Source organism: Bos indicus, chromosome 23, assembly GCF_029378745.1.
Source record: "Bos indicus isolate NIAB-ARS_2022 breed Sahiwal x Tharparkar chromosome 23, NIAB-ARS_B.indTharparkar_mat_pri_1.0, whole genome shotgun sequence".
In the NCBI taxonomy this organism is placed as follows: Eukaryota; Metazoa; Chordata; class Mammalia; order Artiodactyla; family Bovidae; genus Bos; species Bos indicus.
In genome coordinates, this window is record NC_091782.1 from 44,991,222 (window position 1) to 45,013,414 (window position 22,193).

At 40.4% G+C, this 22,193-nt stretch overlaps 1 protein-coding gene across 2 annotated transcripts in view; it reads left to right on the forward strand.

The window, feature by feature from the left end:
* The window catches only part of RANBP9 (RAN binding protein 9), a 72,934-nt gene that overhangs the window by 10,910 nt on the left and 39,831 nt on the right, over positions 1 to 22,193 (forward strand). For both annotated transcript variants that reach the window (XM_070778371.1, XM_070778370.1), the window contains exon 2: positions 3,739 to 3,850. In XM_070778371.1, coding sequence (XP_070634472.1) covers positions 3,739 to 3,850 — 112 coding nt within the window. The remainder of the gene's footprint in view (positions 1 to 3,738; positions 3,851 to 22,193) is intronic.

A 22,193-nucleotide genomic window follows, 5' to 3' on the forward strand; every position in this document is an offset into this window, starting at 1 on the left:
TGGTTCAAGGAAGACTGAGGTATGTTTTCAGAACGGCACTTGGCTGCTCATTGGAGAGCCGCGGGTTCTAGGGATGGGGGCTTTATTCAGAACTGTCCAGTTAAATGCAGTCAGCAGATGGTGTGCAAGGGAGCCTTAGAATCCTGAAGCAACACATGTGTTTTCTTCTTGAACCATCTAGAAAACACTTAACCTTGAAGACTGTGGTTTTTAAAATGTGCACTTCGGTAGTGTGAGGTTGTATTTTGGTCACCACAAAATTTAAGGTAATATACTTCCGGCCAACAAATGTTATTAGAAACAGGCCCTTTGCTATGGTATTACTAGTCTCACCTAAAAATAGTATGCATCCTTTTAATCTTACATCTCGCCTTTCTCCTGGGTCTTTACCTTTTAAAGTTAATTTTAAAATGAAGCAAATCCTTTTAACCTTTACAGAATTTTTCTATAGTGTCTTGGTAAAACATAATGTACTAGTCTTGGAGACCTAAGATTGTGTAATTCTTTACAGTTATTTTTGCACGGTAGTAAAATGTAGGGGATTTAATTCAGACATGGATTTAATGCATGATTCTACCAATTTGGGGCAAGTTATATTACCTCTGTAAGAATTTCTTCATTTTTAAAAAATGAGGTTGTTGCTGCTGCTGCTGCTGTTGCTTCAGTCGTGTCCGACTCTGTGTGACCCCATAGACGGCAGCCCACCAGGCTCCCCCGTCCCTGGGATTCTCCAGGCAAGAACGCTGAAGTGGGTTGCCATTTCGGTCTCCAATGCATGAAAGTGGAAAGTGAAAGGGAAGTCGCTCAGTCGTCTCCGACTCTTAGCGACCCCATGGACTGCAGCCCACCAGGCTCCTCCGTTCATGGGATTTTCCAGGCAAGAGTATTGGAGTGGGGTGCCATTGCCTTCTCCAAAAATGAGGTTAAATTATACCTATTTCACAGATGTTGACCGAGAAAAAATCTATACAAAAGCACCTGATGCTTTGAGAGATTGTTTACGCTCAAATATTAGTTTTCTTTTTCTTTTCTCATAGAAGTAGCTTAAATAGGAGGTGAGAGTACTTGTGAAGTGATCCCAGAATGCCATGGTAACTAAATCCTTCCTGTGGGTTCAGGGCTCGCTCTGGATCAGGCTTCTTGAATTTAAATCCCAGCACAGATCCTGGTTTGGGACTCTCACTCAGCAGTGAGACCTGAGTTTCTTCCTTTGGCTTCCTCAAGTGTGAAATGGTAATAAATAGTACCTACTTCATGGGTTGTTTTGAATATTAAATGAGCTGATAAACACAGTGCTTTTATTTGCTTATTTACCATTTTCGGAATCGAAGTACAGTTAGTTTACATGGTGTGTGTGTCAGATGCAGCGTGGTAATTCAGTTACACACGCATATGGATTTTCTAGATTCTTTTCCATTGTAAGTTATTACAAGATACTGAGTATAGTTCTCTGTGCTGTGCAGTGGGTCCTTGTTTGTCTGTTTTATGTGCAGTAGTGTGTGTATGTTAATGTCAAACTCCTGACACACCCGCCCCAGCCCCATCCCTTTTGGTAACTGTAAGTTGTTTTCTGTGTCAGTACAGCGCTTTTAGAATGGTGCCTTTACATAGTATTAAATATACGTCATCTATTATCACATACTGTCATTAAGTATAGTTTCAGCTCCCTTATCCCTAAAAGTTTTGAGCACGTCTCTTCAGAAAAGCCAAAACCAAAATAAAGGCTGGTCGATTTAGGACTCCTGGGTTAATTGGGGTTTTCTTTAGATTTATTTTTAGCTGCCTCAATTCTAAAAATGCTTTTCCTTTACATGACCTTTTCCCAGGCAGCTCAATTATTTAAACATAATTTTACTGTAGAAGATGTTTTGCTGAAACCATAATTTATAAAATTTCAGTTTTTAAAAAGGGATTAGCATATCATTCTTCAGATTTGTGCTGTTATGTTTTTCTTCCACTTGAGTTCAGTTCAGTCGCTCAGTCGTGTCCGACTCTTCGCGACCCCATGAATCGCAGCACACCAGGCCTCCCTGTCCATCACCACCTCCTGGAGTTCGCTCAGACTCACGTCCATCGAGTCAGTGATGCCATCCAGCCATCTCATCCTCTGTCGTCCCCTTCTCCTCCTGCCCCCAATCCCTCCCAGCATCAGGGTCTTTTCCAGTGAGTCAACTCTTTGCATGAGGTGGCCAAAGTACTGGAGTTTCAGCTTTAACATCATTCCTTCCAAAGAAATCCCAGGGCTAATCTCCTTCAGAATGGACTGGTTGTGCTGTTACATTTTTCTTGCACTTAGCTCAGTGTAAATATTACCTACTTATGTTAAAGCAGTTTTATCAGCATCTGTACATTGCCACTTCCATTGTTATCTTCCTAGCTAAGTTTATCACCTCTCAGTTGTCCCCTGGGCTGAAAACTTGTGTCCATAATATGTATACTTAAGACCCCTATGAATGGTAGTAGACGAGAGTGGCTGAGTTCATCCAGCTTCTTTTAGGCCATGTGACCAAGTGCTAATTTGCACTGCAAGTGTACACTCAACTGTTTAATGATAGGACATGCATTGATAATTTGACAGAGCATATGGTAAGAAAAGATGTGATCTCATTGATGTGTGATGGTTATTGTATAGCCAATATAGTTTTTGACTTAAAAGAAGGGTTTAATTTTAAAACAATCATGTTAAATTTAAGAAGGGGAATTCTGCTACCCATGAAGGTAGTGGTATAGTGTGACTGAAAGATTAATGACTGTACTGGGTGAGGCATATCTAACTGGAACACCTGAGTAATGACTTAGCGCTTTATTTCTCATCAGCTCTTTTGGGGATTGTGGGGCTTGTCTCATTCACTCTGAGTACTTTCTGACATGCTGCTTCAGCTTCTGTCTGTACTCTTCTGGTGGTTTTATGGGCATATTTGGGCATATTTTGTCTTGCTCACATGGTTTTGTTCACAGGCTAGCTTTCAAGATAATTTGTGTCTTGGGTGATAGACATAGTGGGGGATGTGATATTAGTGAATAAAATTCTCTGTGATTAGATTGAGGAATAGCTAATATGTAAAAGTTTAAAAGCCATTGTCTGGTTTTGTCAGCAATAGTATGGTATATTCATTTCCTTTCTTAAAAAAGAAAAGACAACTGGAGGGCAGATATGCTTCTCGGTAGGCCGTGATTGACCACAGAGCTTTTATGGATCAGCCTCTGTATAGAATTAATGATCAAAATATGTCAAAGAACAGCTTTGTAAATTCTTAAAGTAAGAAAGCTGTTTCACCAATTCAGTCTAATTGTATATGTCAATGATATAGATGCTTCTGGTTTAAAAAGGTCATTTGGCAAAAATGTGTTGTTTAGGAATTTTACAAATGATATGCAAATTTAGATATAATAAAATGAATCTCATTCTCATCATGTTCTTAAAGTGTATCCTTTTGTCTCTTAAAAGTATTGTTTACCTTAAAATATTTTTTTTAATTTGCAAAAAGGATTACTAGGTTCAACGTGCTTATTAGATTCTGAAATTTCACCAAAACTAGTAACTGTGAAGAGTTCCATGTTTAACTTGTGCTGTTTTGCATATTGGATTAATTGTGATTAGTGTGGTACTGAATCTTTGATTATTTGTACTGATGAGAGTAGAAATGCATATATCCTTCAAAAGCTGTGTTCGTTCCTGAGTTAAGATTTTCGTTTGAATATCTGTCTTGATTGTCTTTCTTCCTGTTCCTGATGCAGGTCATGGCAAAACCCCAAAAGATGCGGCGTCAGTTCGTGCCACGCATCCAATACCAGCAGCCTGTGGGATTTATTACTTTGAAGTAAAAATAGTCAGTAAGGGAAGAGATGGGTAAGTGTAAATTTTGGTGGGAAAAATCTGTTTACGGGTAATTATTTTTGTTTTCATTCATAACCGTTTATGATATAATTGAGAAATTTGAATTTTTTGGAAAATTTTGGTAATTGAAAGAGTGGAATCTGAATAGTATAGCAGGTTTTATCTGGTTCTGCTTTAATACTCACTGAAGTTAACACTTGAGTTGATAAAATTACCAGATTTTTCTGGTAGGTTTCTTGTTAAAATGGAGAATTGGAATAAAACAATAGAAAGTTAATGACTCATTTTCCATGCCTTTCTTACACTGCCATTTTCTGAATTCCACTGAGAAGTTAAATCCTCTCAAAGATAGTTAACCAAAACCAAAAGGTGATTCACAGATATTTTATAGGGATAAAGACTCAGAATTTTAGGTTGAGGTCAGGGAAATGTATGTTAGTACACTCTCAGCTAGTTGCAAGGATTAAGATATAGTGTAGAAGGTTCCAGTTGACAACTTCATGTAGCTGCTGGAACTAACTTTTAAAGCCATTGTCTGGTTTTGCTTTTCAGCTTGGGCTCAGTGGTGTGTGGTGTGCACACAGCAGAGTACACACCTGTGATGTGTACACACAGTATACACACCACTCTGTGTGTGTATACACAGCAGAGTCACTTAGGGGACTAATAAAAATACAGTAGTTTGGGTCTTACCCCCAAAATTCCTTAATCAGTATTTTCAGGTGTAGACCTTGGACATGATGGACATTTTGAGGACACTTCACAGGGAATTTCGGTGCTTACCTCTCTCTGAATGAGAGCTGATTATATAGACTCATTGGATTGGTCCTGTGGTATTTCCTGATAAATTCATTGTGGTATCAGAGATCCTTTAAAACATCTCTAGAGTTGTTTGTCCAGCTCTCAAGGTGAAGTTACTAGAATGTGTAACTTTACCTGTATTCGGAGTGAATCATTTCACCCCTTTTAGTGCTTCTTAGGGAGAAGGCAATGGCACCCCACTCCAGTACTCTTGCCTGGAAAATCCCATGGACCGAGGAGCCTGGTAGGCTGCAGTCCATGGGGTCGCTAAGAGTCGGAGACGACTGAGCAACTTCACTTTCACTTTTCACTTTCATGCACTGGAGAAGGAAATGGCAACCCACTCCAGTGTTCTTGCCTGGAGAATCCCAGGGACGGGGGAGCCGGGTGGGCTGCCGTCTATGGGGTCGCACAGAGTTGGACACGACTGAAGTGACTTAGCAGCAGCAGCAGCAGCAGCAGTGCTTCTTAGGGTTTAATTGACTAAATAAGTGTGTTCAGTAGATTATTTTTCTTCATTTGCTGAACATTATCAACGTCAGCAATATGGAAAGTACAAAGTGAAGCCTTGGATTCGACAGTAACTTTTTAACTACTTCAGTTTTCCCAGGGTGATCAGGCCAAAGATAAAATCAGAGAAGCTAAGTGTAAAGTGGTTGAGAAACCCCAGATTGAAATGGCATGTAATGGTAACCATTGCTAGTTCTACTGCTGCATACTCACCCAGTTCTTTTATACTTCAAATTATATCATTAGCTCCGTAACACTGGTATTGCTCAGGATAATTCCCAGAATTCTCTTTACCTTTAATTCTACATACTCTGCATAAGCTTGACCTTATATTTTCATGGCTGCCAGTACCCTGACGAGTCTCAAATCTGAAACTGCATCTCAGGATATTCCCTTGAGCTCTGGACCAGATGTTTGTATTTGAATGTCCCATAGGCATTTAAATTTAGCTTATTTAAAATCTTTTTCTCAACCGTGGCCTGGCTCATGGTTTCACTGTTGCTAGAAACTTGCACATTTCCTGCCTTTAACTTTCTCTGTCCACGTCGACAGTCTCTGCCCGTCAGGTGTCGGTCCTTTGTGCCCTGAGGGACTGAGACGCCCCGGGCGCTCCCTGTTTCGCTCTCACTCCAGTCTATAACTCGTCCACCTTCCTCCTGATACAGAACTGAAGTGTCTGTCCCTCCCTTAAGATTGTTTAATACACTGGTTACTTTGAGAGTAAAATCTAAAACTTCTTAGGATCCTGCATGATGTATGACTAATGCCTTGCTGATTTTTTAGTCTCATCTTTCTGTGGCCAGAATTTCTTTCATTTTTACAACTAGGTATATTTTACATGTAATAAATCTTAAACTGTTTTAGCGTGCAGGTCTATGAGTTTTGACAGATCTGTACAGTCTTGTAACCATCACCACAATCAGTATATAAAACATTTCCATCACCCACCAATACCCAGATTCCTCCATATCCCTTTTCAGGCAACCTTTGCCCATCTCCAGCCCCTGGCAACCACTGATTTGTTTTCTTCCTTTATAGTTTGCTGTTTCTAGGATGGTATATACATGGAGTCATGTAGTGTAAAGAGTATAGTATCCTTTAAAGCCCGACATCTTTCACTTAGTATACTGCATATGAAATTCATCCCTATTGTTGTATGTCTTGGTAGATCGGTTCTTGTTATCGCTGGTTGTATGGAGGAACCAACCACAGTGTCCTTACTCACTCTTCAGTTGAAGGACATCAGATTATTTCCAGTTTTTTTGACAACTAGGAATATAGCCGCTAGAAACATTTATGTATCGGTTTTTGCATAACCGTGAGTTTTCACTTAACTTGGGTAAATACACAGGAATGGGATGGCTGGGTCGTTCGTTAAGTGTCTTTTTAACTTTGTAAGAAACTGCCAGGCTGTTTTGCAGTGTGGCTGTGCTGGCTGCCATGCCCACCAGCAGGGTGTGGAGTCCCGGGGGTGTGCCTCCTCAGAAGCCCTTGGTATTGTCAGGGTCATTTGTTTGTTTGTCTTGAATTTGCTGCCGTTCTAATAGGTACCTAGTGGTTTCTTGTGATTTTAACTGACCTTTCCCTGAGGACCAATGATGTTGAAGAATCACTAATTCTCATCTGCCCTGTTTTTTTTTTTAAACAAACTTAATAATTCTTTTAATTTTAAATTAATTTCTTGTCAACAACTATGGACATGGTTAAGCAAGGACGTAACGTATACTTAAGAATACTGAACTGACGAGCACAATTGAATGCAGTGCTTCTTAGGGCAAGTCTCATTTTAGCCTTCACCCTGATTAAATTTAAGGTCCTTATTTCTCCTCTCTTTCCTGAGCTACGGTGGGGGGGGGCTCAAAGTGGGGCACCCAGTTTCTCTCCATTCCCACTTTCCTGCCAGCTTGGGCTTCGAGAGGCAAGCCCCAGAAGACAGAAAGTAGGGTGTTAAACAGAGCCGAATCAATATAAAGTGACCTGACAGGAGAGGGATGGGATACACTTTAGGTTAGAAAATGTTACCTAACCAAACTGGGGTTCACTTGCCCAGCACCCAGCAATGCCAGACTGCCGACACCGGGTTGTGGTGAAGACCAGTGATGAGTGCGAGCACCAAGCCAGGAGGATGGGCGGCTTACGCCCCAAGACCAAACTCCGCATTGGCTTCCGGGGAGGTTTTCTAAAGGCAGCATTAGAGGTGAGGGCTCAGGGTGTATGCTCAGCCTGCGGGCTTTCTGCAGCTGTGCTGAGATAACGGATGATGCTTTGGGAATCTTAATCATCAGCCTTCTGGTTCCAGCCTGTCCAGGGTCAGCACATAGTCCCCATCCACCTCCTGGGAGGGCTGGGGGAGGTCTTAGTTTCCGCAGAACAACTCAGAGATACTCGTCAGATTGTTGTGTGTATCCCTTGAGGGAGACTGCGGCTCTGTTTTGTCACTGAACTAGCAAGCTGTCATTACTTTTTTTGAATGACCACTTTTTGTTTGTTTCTGCATTCCCTCACTTCCCTAATTAGTAACTGCTTGAATCTGCTCTTCGGAATTCAGGACACATGGAAGGGCTTTCGTGCCCGGGAAGACCTCACAAGGACCTCCTGGGTTTCAGTCTCCCTTTTTCTGATACGTCTCATTCTGGAGGGGAAGTGGGGAGAGAGGAGAAAGGGAATCAAGTTTTGGATAGAGCGGTTAACCATCAACCTGGCGAGAAAGTAAAAAAATGAATTTCTCTTGTCCCTTTCCCCATTTGCCAAGCTTATTAGCTAATTTAGTACTCTTCCGTTCCTAGTTTACAGGTACGTTATTTTGGTGGCACTTTCTCTTTTCCAAAATAAGATCGTGCCTTTATCTTGCTTCCTTTCCTTTGAGGGCAGGCAAGTTATAGGACCTATACTGCTGTAATTGTCACTTATTGATCCAAGGATAAGGGACTGTTTTATATTTCTGTATTCCAGGGCTTTATTTTTAGTGGGCCCTCATATGAATGAACAAATGGATAGATGAGAAACAGCACCTACCGCCTGTATCAGATCATATCAGTCGCTCAGTCGTGTCCGACTCTTCGCGACCCCATGAATCGCAACACACCAGGCCTCCCTGTCCATCACCAACTCCCGGAGTTCACTCAGACTCATGTCCATCAAGTTAGTGATGCCATCCAGCCATCTCATCCTCTGTCATCCCCTTCTCCTCTTGCCCCCAATCCCTCCCAGGATCAGAATCTTTTCCAGTGAGTCAACTCTTCGCATGAGGTGGCCAAAGTACTGGAGTTTCAGCTTTAGCATCATTCCTTCCAAAGAAATCCCAGGGCTGATCTCCTTCAGAAAGGACTGGTTGGATCTCCTTGCAGTCCAAGGGAGGACTCTCAAGAGTCTTCTCCAACACCACAGTTCAAAAGCATCAATTCTTCGGCACTCAGCCTTCTTCACAGTCCAACTCTCACAGCCATACATGACCACAGGAAAAACCATAGCCTTGACTAGATGGACCTTTGTTGGCAAAGTAATGTCTCTGCTTTTGAATATGCTATCTAGGTTGGTCATAACTTTCCTTCCAAGGAGTAAGCGTCTTTTAATTTCATGGCTGCAGTCACCATCTGCAGTGATTTTGGAGCCCAGAAAAATAAAGTCTGACACTGTTTCCACTGTTTCCCCATCTATTTCCCATGAAGTGATGAGACCGGATGCCATGATCTTCGTTTTCTGAATGTTGAGCTTTAAGCCAACTTTTTCACTCTCCACTTTCACTTTCATCAAGAGGCTTTTGAGTTCCTCTTCACTTTCTGCCATAAGGGTGGTGTCATCTGCATATCTGAGGTTATTGATATTTCTCCCAGCAATCTTGATTCCAGCTTGTGTTTCTTCCAGTCCGGCGTTTCTCATGATGTACTCTGCATAGAAGTTAAATAAGCAGGGTGACAATATACAGCCTTGACGTACTCCTTTTCCTATTTGGAACCAGTCTGTTGTTCCATGTCCAGTTCTAACTGTTGCTTCCTGACTTGCATACAGATTTCTCAAGAGGCAGGTCAGGTGGTCTGGTATTCCCATCTCTTTCAGAATTTTCCACAGTTTATTGTAATCCACACAGTCAAAGGCTTTGGCATAGTCAATAAGGCAGAAATAGATGTTTTTCTGGAACTCTCTTGCTTTTTCCATGATCCAGCGGATGTTGGCAATTTGATCTCTGGTTCCTCTGCCTTTTCTAAAACCGGCTTGAACATCAAGAAGTTCACGGTTTACATATTGCTGAAGCCTGGCTTGGAGAATTTTGAGCATTACTTTGCTAGCGTGTGAGATGAGTGCAATGGTGCGGTAGTTTGAGCATTCTTTGGCATTGCCCTTCTTTGGGATTGGAATGAAAACTTACCTTTTCCAGTCCTGTGGCCACTGCTGAGTTTTCCAAATTTGCTGGCATATCAAGTGCAGCACTTTCACAGCATCGTCTTTCAGGATTTGGAATAGCTCAACTGGAATTCCATCACCTCTACTAGCTTTGTTCATAGTGATGCTTTCCAAGGCCCACTTAACTTCATATTCCAGGATGTCTGGCTCTAGGTCAGTGATCACACCATCGTGATTATCTGGGTCGTGAAGATCTTTGTTGTACAGTTCTTCTGTGTATTCTTGCCGTCTCTTCTCAATATCTTCTGCTTCTGTTAGGTCCATACCATTTCTGTTCTTTATCGAGCCCATCTTTGCATGAAATGTTACTTTGGTATATCTGATTTTCTTGAAGAGATCTCTAGTCTTTCCCATTCTGTTGTTTTCCTCTATTTCTTTGCATTGATCGCTGAAGAAGGCTTTCTTATCTCTTCTTCTCCGCGAAAACCATTGGTTTTTTGGTCTGATTTTGTTTATTTCTGGTAATCTTTCTGACTGCAGTTTTAGGTCCAACCCAGTGCTTTTGGAAGCGAAGAACAAACAGTTCATTTATGGAACAAAAGCAAGTCATGTAGCTTATTTTGGCCAAGTAAGGTCTTTCTGGAGATACATTGAACTGTTATCAAGAGATACAAGAATTCCTTCCTAAAATCCTGACATTGTTGTGAAGATTTAACCAGAAAGAGCAGCTGTCAGTTTTCTTTCATTTGCAGTGATTTATGTTCATCTGAGAGTTTATTATATTTAATTTAAAATTGACTTTTTTTAAACAGTGTGTTTATCCAAGATAAATAAGTATTTGGATCCAAGACGGCAGTTTTCTTAAGAAAAATTGTCATTGTAGCAGGTTTTTTCATAAAGTGGCAGGAGTTGGGTATGAATTGCTCTTCGGTTTATTTGTAAAATGCGTGATTTCTAGGTTGCCTTGGAAAATTAGGACTATGACTGTGATGATTATGACTTGTATTTCTTCATTGCCTAAGAAGTGAGGCTTGAAGGAAGCTCCTCTTAGTGAATAAAACAATATGTTTTGCTTTCTGCCTTGGATTTTCATTTATTTTCAATTTCATTTAAATGTTTATTTTCATTTAAACGTAATTTTTTTTGTATGTTCAGCAAAATAAGCTTACTTTATTACGACAAAATCACCAGTCTAGATTGTTTAATTTAAAAATAAATTTCTAACACATTTTGCAACCAGAAAATTAAGTCACATTATCTGCATAAAATCATGTTTTAGGAGACATATTTAAAGGGTATATATTTACTTTATGTTCTTGTTAATTCTTATTGACACTCAAGATGAATTTTAATAGACTTTGTCTCATGAATGTACTTTCAGTTCAGGAATTTCATTCAGGTTTTAAATTATGCATACTAATAGAGGCAGTGGAGATAAAGTTAATTATAAATGTGAGAGATAATAAAATTTTTATTTGGAAATTTTTAGAATAATTTATTATGAGTGTGATATTTTTAGCTCTTCAAACAAAATATTGATGCCATTCTGCCAGTGTGATTCAGGAGAAATCAGCAAGTAATCCAGTCTCTGTTCTGTTCCTAAATTCTGCTGATAATAAAATGTAGTCTTCAGAACATTCCTTCTGTGCTTCCTGACTTTTCTGGATTATTTCCTGGGGGAGTAGAAAAGAAATCAAAGGTCTTTTTTCCCCACCTAGCTTTAAAAGGTCTTTTCTTCTAGTTTCTGTTGGTGATAGCAGTAAAGGGAAACGCAGATGGAAACTGTGAAAAAGACATCAAATGAGCGATATATTTATTAACATAGTGAATTTAATGAATTGGACAAGAGTGATATATGGTGTATCAGGCACTCTCAGCACCTGAGTGAGTTTAAATAAGAACTTATTTGTCTCTGCCTTCTCCCTGGATTCTAGTAGAGAGCCTGGCAGCAGAAGCCCAGTGAATGCCTTAAGTGAACCGAATGTGGGTTCCTGTCCTCAAGGAATACAGAGTTCAGTATATGGAGGGGACAGTGGTGCAGGGCAGGGAGCAGGTATGTGCGAATAACTCTAGATGAAGACATAATATATTAAGTACTTAAGGAATGAGCGACAATATGGGAAAACTGAGGAGATGATGATTCTAGCTCCAGGAAACAGATTTATAAAGGAAATAGTATTTGATAGGCCTTAGAAAATGAGTTAGAATTTGAGACACTTTGTTGGGGAAGAATATTCCAGACTGTGCCAAGTGGGAGGAATGGAACCATTTGGTGTCTTTGGCTGAGGTACCTGACCCAGTGTTGGTGGCGACTTGAGGGCTTATAGTGAAGAGTTTACAGAAGTGTGAGCAGAGTTGAAATCGGGTGTTGGAGAGCCTTGATGATAGCTCTGTGGGCGAATACTCTGTAGATAGAAGGGGGCCTTCAGCCTTCTTGAATCAGGCAGTGATATTTTATCTGTTTAGAAAAACAGTACTGGGTGGGGAGGGGATACAATGTGGAAAAGAGCCAGAGATGGGAGTGAGGCTCTGAGGGTGTTGCCTAGGATTGAATTGTGATAGAGGTTAAAAAAAATAGAGGAAGAAGAGGTAGTTCCCCTTGTTGGGCACCTCTTATGTACCAGCTACTGTGCTAGGAACCTAGGGTTTTCAAGGATGTGTTGGCCGAGACTGGGTCCCTGCCTTCCAGACATGTGTCGGTAAGATGAGAAATGAGCATGGCAACACATTATAACATTATAATAATAGCTGTATGAACAAAGTAGAGAAGTGTGGTGGAGAAAGTGACCAGCTCTGTTGGAAGATGGGGTGGCAATCAAGGAAGCCTCTAGAAAGTGTGCATGTAGTTACGGAAGAGGAAGAAAGCCGAACACAAGTCTCTCTCACTTCCCTGTCCTTCAGCCACCTGCTCACCCTCCTTAGACCGGTTTCCTAGGAATCCCTCCAGAGTTCGTCCCTGAGCAGAGTTTTCGAAGACAAATAGCTGCTTTAGAAGCTGATTTAGTTACTTTTGCTAAAATACAGTGAAGTACTTTGGGATTAGAAAGATGGAGATTTGGATATTGGCTCTGCCACTAACCAGGGCTTCCCTGGTGGCTCAGACAGTAAAGAATGCCTGCAACGTGAGAGGCCTGGGTTCGATCCCTGGGTAGGAAAGATCCCCTGGAGGAGGGCATGGCAACCCACTCTGGCCTGGAGAATCCCATGGACAGAGGAGCCAGCTGGCCTACAGTTAATGGGGTACAGAGGGTTGGATTCGCCTGAGCGACTACATCACTTTCGCTTTTCTGCCACTTACTAGCTCTGTGTCCTTGTACTTTTTGACAAACTTTTTTCCCCTTTTCTGTAAAATGGAAACAGTGCCAACCTCATAGGATTGTAAATAGTTCTGGTAAAGCAGCTATTGCAGTGCCTGCTGCAAATGCTTGATGCTGCTGTTGCCGATGGAGAAAGAGAAACACGAAGGTTTGTGGCAGTTTTAATGGGGAATGATAACGATTGGATTTGCATGTTGGGACAGTTCCTCTGATACAGAAAAGAGAGGTCTGAGAGACACAGGATCAGTTGGGCCATTATGATTTTGAATTGGCTTAATCTGTGTGGTGGCGTTAGTGACAAAAATAAATGGATTTGTTAGCTCTTTAGGACTTTAAAGAAAACGAAAAGGCTTGATTAGGAAGTGGGAATAGTAAGGGTAGCTGTTAAAAAGCAAAGAATGAAGGGTGGTGACTGGGACAGTCAATTAGATAGATGGTGCTGTGACTGAATATAATAAAGAATACTGGAGGGAAATGGAGCTTTGAAATTGCAGATAATGGGAACAGTGTGAGACATCCAGATGATGAATTAATAGTAGGGCTTTGACTAAAAATAAATGGGATTTAGGAGAGAGAAAAGCTGTCAGTGGATTTTGGAGTTATCAGAATGTAGGTTGTTGAAGCCATGAGGATTGATATGATCATCCAAGTATGTGGCGTAAAAAAGAGGAGGTTGGAGGATGGACATCTGAATCACCACATTTATAGGAAATGTAGAAGGGTGTTAATAGCTAAGAATTCTGAATAGGGATGGTCAGAGTCAGAACGAAGGTCGTGGAGAGTCCTGGGTGTTAGAAGCCAAGGAGGTCAGTTAAAAGGAGAACTGAAGTGTCTGCTGGTCGGTCACTGCGAAGGTGCTTAATCCTTGTTCTAGCAAATTCCTTAAAGTTGGGGTGGGAGTGAGTGCAGTGTGTTAGAAAGTTAGAGTATGGGACGGAGTTAATGGAGCCAGAGGGCTGCCTAGCTGTGTGGCTATTATGGGAAATAGTCATTTTCTGTCCCTTCAGAAAAATAGGAAGAAAATTACATCTTGTATAAATTCTATTAATGATTCAACTTGTTTCCTTCCAGTGTTTATATATACACTTTTATTACACAGCTCTAGTCTTCCTTAAACAGTTTTATAGCCTATTTTTATTATTGACTTACTTACTATGTATTTTTTAACCTACTTACAGGTGTAAGCCTTTTGCTATAAGATTAAAAGCTCTGGTCATCTTTCTTCTTTTTGCTTTATTTTTTTCCTGAAGTATCATCTATTTTGAAGTAGAATTAATGTGTCAAAAGAAGGAGTATGTACACTTTTAGATACATGATGCAATGGCCAAATTACTCTCTAGAAAAATGAGTTCAACTTCTGCTTGGGCAGGAGAAGCTTGGTCATATGTGTAAATTAAGGAGAGGGAATCACCGGGGAATCCAAGGCAAGTTGAGGAAACAAGCTCCTTTGCTGATGGAGTGGGGTTGAGGGGTTAAATATAAGTTAGGAATGTGGGCTGGAATATGCAGTTGATTAGAACAGAAACATCTCTGCTTTGGGGAGCCTGTCTTGACAGCCTTTGCACCTCCAAACTAGGTTAGACTCCTCTTTTATCTGATTACATAGCACTTCTACCCCCCGTCATAGCATTTCATCATATTCATAATTATTTATGTAAGGTCTGTCTTCCTTGTCAGAGTGTGGGCTCCACTAGAGCACAGACTTTTGTCTTTTTCACAACTTAATCTCTGTTGTCCCACACATAGTTACTTAGTAAATATACATTGATCAGAGAAGTAAAAATGTTGAACTGTGAGATCTAAAACCATGAATTTGTTGTGACAGCAATTTACATATGTAACATTATTTTTCACTCTGTACTCAGCTGGCCGGGGAGGAAAGTTGAATTGCATGATTGATGCAGAATGGAAAATTACAGTTTAGGAAGTTAGAAGAACAGTTGTAGTAGTTGAGGTTTACTGGTGAAGGAACTTTCAAACTGACAGTTTTAGTTCAGGCTGGGTGAAGGAGAAATGAAATCAGTAAAGAGCCAGCAGAAAAGTAGGCAGGATGGAGACATTTGAGGATTGCTGCTTCTCGTGAAGTTTGAGAAGAGGTGTGGTGGGATTTCTGTGGTGGGATTTCTGCGGTGGCGTTCCTGGAGCTGCCAGGCAGGGTGTGCCAGTGACAAAGGGCCTGCATGAGGAGGGGGAGGAGGGCTTTGGGGATGGTTTTTTCACTCGTGCGTCCTCAGTGCTCAGAACAGTGTCGGGCACAGAACAGGGGCCTGGGTGCAGGCGGCAGGAAGAACAGCTTTTCCTCTGCAGATCCCAGCCCTGTGGCACATGCAGAGTATAGCTGTTGGTGTTTATAAAATGGGACAAGGGGAAGCTTGGGTTTTGGATACTTCTTTCCCTACATTTTGAAACCACCAAAGATGCTTGGGAGCTGCATTTTTGATGGTGAGGAAGAAAGTGTTATTTAACAAGTGCCTAGTGAATGTGGGAAAAGTGCCCGAGAGATATATAACCACCACGTTTCTTAAATTATTCTTGAGTTGGTTATCTGTCTTCAGTGTTGTTGAAATCCCAAGTCAACTCTATGCCTGCTCCATCTCTTATTTTATGTCCAGCAAATGCATGTGGGTTTTTTTAAAGAACATTTTCTCCAGTGGTAAGGTAATGTATTCTTCCAAGGCGTGTGTGTGTGTGTGTGTGTGTGTGTGTGTGTGTGTGTGTATCATTGCATGCAGCATGTGGGATCTTAATTCCCTGATCAGGAATCAGACCTCCTCCTTGCATTGGAAGCCTATTGGAGTCTTAACCAGTGGACCACCAAGGAAGTCCCCTGCTAGTGTATTCTTATGCAAAAGAGAAAATCAGACAAATCCTGTGAAGGAGAAAAAAGCATAACTACTTTAAAGAGCATTTTCAGTCCTACCACTCATACTAAACTACAGTTGATATTTGGGGATATATTCGGATATATTCTGCCTTTTTTCCTTCTATTTAAACAAATTTTAACATTAGTCTAAGAATGAAAATTTGGTTTAAGATATATGCGAATCATGTATACCACTACCTATACTTAATATGAGTTTAATTAAAAATTGAGAGAAAATCCCCTTTTGATAGTGTCTTGAAGACACCCACAGTCTTTCAATATAGCATTAAGGTTGTATTTGTTGTTCGTGTTTGGTCCCTGAATCGTGTCTGACTCTTTGTGGCTCCATGACTGTAGCTCTCCAGGCAAGAACACTGGAGTGGGTTGCCATTTCCTTCTGCAGGGGATCTTCCCTACCCAGGGATCAAACCCAAGTCGCCTGCATTAACAGGCGGATTCTTGAGCACAGAGCCACCAGGGAAGCCTGTTAAGGTAGTATAGCTTTGTCGTAATGAATATGTTATTATTTAGTCATATTTCAGTTATACAGAATCAGAAAACAGTTTGTAACCAGTCCATTTATGTTTATTTCAGATATATTGCATGCTTGCTGTTTGCCTACTGCTGAAATCACTTACATAAAAGTAAATGTTCCAGAATAGAGAGACGTGATGTGTTAGTCTTGGACCTTCTGATTTTCTGTGGGTGATTTGGCACTTGGATAGGTTTTTTAGGAGGGCCAGTTGAGATGTTTAAAGTGATGACAGAGTAGTAACTGTTTGGGATAGAAGCAGAGGCTGGCAAGGAGTTGTCCCTCATCCTAGGGCTGCCCTCTCTGTGATTTAGATGGTGCGGAATCTCAGCAGCTTTCCTTGTGTCAAGAAAAGTTAATACAGTGAACACCCACATGCCACCTTAATTTTAGAGTTAGGATTTTGCTCTATTTGTTTTATCCCAGATCTGTCCATCCAGGAATACTTTTTTTTTTTTTTCCTAAATGCACTTCAAGGTCAGAGTTTCCAAACCAGTTTTAATTCTCCAATTTTACACTTGAATCTCTCTTTTCTTACTCTGAAAATCTTGTTTCTAATCCTATTGACATGATTTGCTTTGTCCTAGAACATAAGTATACATTTCTGAATGAACATACCAATACTGTTACTAAAAGAATGTTGAATACCACGTGGTTTTTTACAGTTTCACACCAACTGACATTTATTAGTTTCACTTGTTTACATTTGTCTTCATTTATAGGGATTGCTTTTTTCTTTTTGATTTTGGTTTAAATAACACATCTGAACATTTACATTGTTTGTTCACAAACTAAAACTGTACAAGAAGGCCCTTCACAGAAGGCCCCTTTACCCTGGTCTTCCCCCATAGGTAACCATTTTCACTGATTCTTGTTTTTTTCTATTATTTCCTTTTGAACTTACAAGCAAATATGCCAGAGAAGACTATGAACGGATCTCACAAGTCACTGGTGACACTAATTGCCTGTAGATATGGGGAAGTGGTTAGGTGGAAATAGGAGTGAAAGGAAACTGTAAACATTTTCGTCACATTTGAATTTTGGTTTTTTTATTATGATGTGGTCTGTTTGCCTTTTTTTTTTTCTTTTAAAGGTGGGGCATTAGTATATTTTTACGTTTAGAAAATTACTTTATAGTAATAGCTGTAGTCTCCTCTTTAAAGATATCCTCTGTTGTGAGCAGTGGTGAGCAGTAATGGAACTAATTACTAGCCTCTTTTGGATCTTCCCTTCCCGCTTTCCTAGAATCTTTTTGTTGAGTTTTTCGGATAACCACCCTTGAGGTTTCTTTGCTGAGGGGCAGGGTGGGAATCTTTCCAGTCCTCCTCTTTATTGATTGAAGTATAGTTGCTTTACAGTATTGTATTAGTTTCAGATGTACAACGTAGTGATGGAGTATTTTTATAGGTTATACTCCATTTAAATTACTATGAAATATTGGCTATACTTCCTCTGCTATACAGTATGTCCATGTGGCTTATTTAGTGTATACATAGTAGTTTATACCTCTTAATCCTCTACCTTTATCTTGTTTTCTGTATCTGTGAGTCTGTTTATGTTTTGTTATATTTATTCCAATAATATTTATGCCAAAGAATGCTCAAACTACCACACAATTGCACTTATCTCACACGCTAGTAAAGTAATGCTCAAAATTCTCCAAGCCAGGCTTCAGCAATATGTAAACCGTGAACTTCCTGATGTTCAAGCTGGTTTTAGAAAAGGCAGAGGAACCAGAGATCAAATTGCCAACATCTGCTGGATCATGGAAAAAGCAAGAGAGTTCCAGAAAAACATCTATTTCTGCCTTATTGACTATGCCAAAGCCTTTGACTGTGTGAATCACAATAAACTGTGGGAAATTCTGAAAGAGATGGAAATACCAGACTGCCTGACCTGCCTCTTGAGAAATCTGTGTGCAGGTCAGGAAGCAACAGTTAGAACTGGACATGGAACAACAGACTGGTTCCAAATAGGAAAAGGAGTACGTCAAGGTTGTATATTGTCACCCTGTTTATTTAACTTCTATGCAGAGTACGTCATGAGAAATGCTGGACTGGAAGAAACACAAGCTGGAATCAAGATTGCCGGGAGAAATATCAATAACCTCAGATATGCAGATGACACCACCCTTACGGCAGAAAGTGAAGAGGAACTCAAAAGCCTCTTGATGAAAGTGAAAGTGGAGAGTGAAAAAGTTGGCTTAAAGCTCAACATTCAGAAAACGAAGATCATGGCATCCAGTCCCATCACTTCATGGGAAATAGATGGGGAAACAGTGGAAACAGTGTCAGACTTTATTTTTCTGGGCTCCAAAATCACTGCAGATGGTGACTGCAGCCATGAAATTAAAAGACGCTTACTCCTTGGAAGGAAAGTTATGACCAACCTAGACAGCATATTCAAAAGCAGAGACATTACTTTGCCAACAAAGGTTCGTCTAGTCAAGGCTATGGTTTTTCCTGTGGTCATGTATGGCTGTGACAGTTGGACTGTGAAGAAGGCTGAGTGCCGAAGAATTGATGCTTTTGAACTGTGGTGTTGGAGAAGACTCTTGAGAGTCCCTTGGACTGCAAGGAGATCCAACCAGTCCTTTCTGAAGGAGATCAGCCCTGGGATTTCTTTGGAAGGAATGGTGCTAAAGCTGAAACTCCAGTACTTTGGCCACCTCATGCAAAGAGTTGACTCATTGGAAAAGACTCAGATGCTGGGAGGGATTGGGGGCAAGAGGAGAAGGGGACGACGGAGGATGAGATGGCTGGATGGCATCACTGACTTGATGGACGTGAGTCTGAGTGAACTCCGGGAGTTGGTGATGGACAGGGAGGCCTGGTGTGCTTGCGATTCATGGGGTCGCAAAAAGTCAGACACGACTGAGCGACTGGTCTGATATTTATTCCTTTTATATTTTAGATTCCATGTATAAGTGTAACATATAGTATTTGTTTTTCTTTGTCTGACTTATTTCGCTGAGCCTACTACTCCGCACGTCCTCCGTGTTGTTGCAAGGGGCAGAATTCTTGGCTGCATAGCGCTGTGTGTGTGTGTGTGAGATCACATCTTCATCTGTTTGTGTGACACTTAAGTTGCTTCCATACCTTGGCTGTTGGAAATAATGCTGCCGTGAACACTAGGGTGCATGTATCTTTTAAAATCAGTGTTTTCATTGTCTTCAGGAGTGGAATTGCTGGATCACATGGTACTCTGTTTTTAGAACTATTTTTAATTGACTACACCAATTTACATTCCCATGAACAGTGTACAAAGGTTCCCTTTGCTCCATGTCTTTGCTAGTATTTGTTATTTGGGGTCTTTGATGAGGGCTGTTCTGACAGGTGTGATGTGATAGCTCACTCTGGTTTTGACTGCTTTTCCCTGATGACTAACAGTGTGAAGAACCAGGTTTTGGGTTTTTTTTTTCCTCAGGTTTCCTGTTTTCAATTTCATTGATTTCTGCTCTGATTTTTATTATTTCTTCTCTTCCTAGGCTTTTATTTTTCTTAATTACTGATTTCCTAAGATAGAAGGATAAATTATTGATTTTAGATTATTATAATGTTCAGTACTATAGATTTTCCTGTAAGTACCTTTTTTAAGCTGCATCCCACAAATGTTGATAAGTTATGTTTTCATTTTTATTTAGTCTAAGATATTTTAAAATTTCTTTTGAGAAATCCTTTGTGACTTTAGCAGTGTGATGCTTCATCACTAAATAATTGGAGATTTTTCAGCTTTTGATATCTTGTTCAACTTCACTATTGGTTTCAGAGTATCCCTTGTATTATTTCAGTTTTTAAAATGTGAATCTGATCTTTCCTGGTCAATGTTTTTTGTGAACTTGAAAAGAATGTGTATTCTGATGTTTCTAGATGTGGATGTCAATGAAATCCAGTTGACTGATGGTGTTCTCTATATCCTTACTGGTTTTCCTCCTGCTGTCTGCCAATTACAGATGTCTCCAGTTATAATAGTGGATTTGACTGTTTTTCTGGGTAATTCTATCAGTTTTTGCCTCACATCTTTTGACATTTTGTTACTGGATGCATCAACATTAAGAATTGTTGTGCCTTCTTCAAGAATTGACACCCCACATAATGCTTCTCTTTATCCCTGATAATTTTCCTGGTTCTGAAATCCGCTTTGTTTGAAACTAGTATAACTAGTCCAGCTGTCCTTTGATTAGTATTAGCACAGTGTACCTCTCTGCATCCCTTCATGTTAATCTATCTGTGTCTTTATTATAAAATAGGTTTCTTGTAGACAGCACTGGTGGGTCTTATTCTCTTACTCAGTCCGTCAGTTTCTTTTGGTTGTTGTATTTAGGCCTCTCATGTTGAAAATGTTGTTATAGTTGGGGTGGTATCAGCCTTTACAGGTGACGCAGATGCTTTCTGACAGATTGTAACCAATCGCTCCTTCTCAGCAGTACCAGCTACGTCACCGCTGCTTTTCTGCTTGCTTCTGAGCACCCTTGACATAACGATACTGTACCCAGAAGCACGACCGTGTTCGCCAGACACATGAACTAACTTACGTGCCTGGACATGTGAACGCACGTTTGCATCTCAAAGTTCGCAGCTTGAAGATTCGTATGTAGGGGGCTTACTGCACATACTACCACTGTAAGCTTCTTGTCCATCGAGTCTTCTCACTCTGTCACTGCTGTTGAGTTTGAGCTTGTTTTTGTATGTCATGCAACACCTCAGACAGCTGCCAGCTGTCCTGGTTCACTCCTGGTTGTGAGCCACAGCTCTGCACATCTGGTGTTGCAAATCTCCCCTGTCCAATAACTCCTTCCACCACTTCGCAACTCACAAGCTTCAGTTCTATTTCACCAACTTCCCCAAGTAACCTTTAGGTCTTTCTAAGTGTAAGGTGCCGTATTTATTATAGTATTTATGTATTTATTGACAATTCAGCATGTGTAAAACCATTGTTATTGAATTTTGGTAGTTTTTAATTGGATTTTTACCTTTTTAAAAAAAGATAGGATGAAGTTTTTGAATGTTGTGCTCTTAAACCCATTTGCTCCTTAAGCACTGTGGTTTTTATTGCATGATGTTGTATACTGCAATGATTTTAAGGAACTCAGATGTCATGATAATAGCAGAACTGACTGTAATTGCTGTATCCCATATCTGCCCATTCCTCTGTCCACCCAGCCATCCATCTTATTTTTTAATGCATTTCGAAGTAAGCAGACTTACGTCCTAATGATTATGGCATGCGTAGCGTTAACTAGAGTTTGATACTTGCTTACTGCTCTTTTAAAAATTATCATAAAAGTTACGTACTGTGAAGTCTGAAGTGTACCATTTGATGAGTAGAAGTGTTTCCTCCTCCTCTTTCCCAGTTAGGCCGTGTCCTCACTGTCTCAGAAGTGCCATTGCTTTCCTTTTGCCAGTTCCAGAGCTTCATATACAGGCAGACTTTGGAGAAATGGCAGGTTCAGTTTCAGACCACCACAGTGAAGCAAATATCACAGTAAAGCAAGTCCCATGAATTTTTTGGTTTCCCAGTACAAATGAGTTATGTTAACATTACACTATCATCTGTTCATTGTGCAATACATAATGTCAAAAAAAAAAGTATATCCCTTAATTTAAAAGTACTTAATTGCTAAAAATGCTAATAATAATGGAAATGGTTGAAATATTACAAGAATTCCCAAAACGTGATAGAGACGCAAAGTGAGCGGATGCTGCTCGAAAGTCGGTGCTGACGGACCTTGTGGACGCAGGGTTGCCACAGACCTTCATTTGGTTGTTTTACAGCTGTATCTGTGAAGCTGAATAAAATGAGGTGTGTCTGCAAAAGGCGTCACAGAGCGTAGACCCTTTTGTCGATTTCTTTGATTCAGGATTGCATTTTTTAGGTCATCCGTGTTGTGTGTATCAGTACTTCATTTTCCATTTTATTTCTGAGTAGAACATGCCAGTTTGTGAATCCGTTCACTTGTTGATAGATACGTGGGCTGTTTGAGTTTTTCCT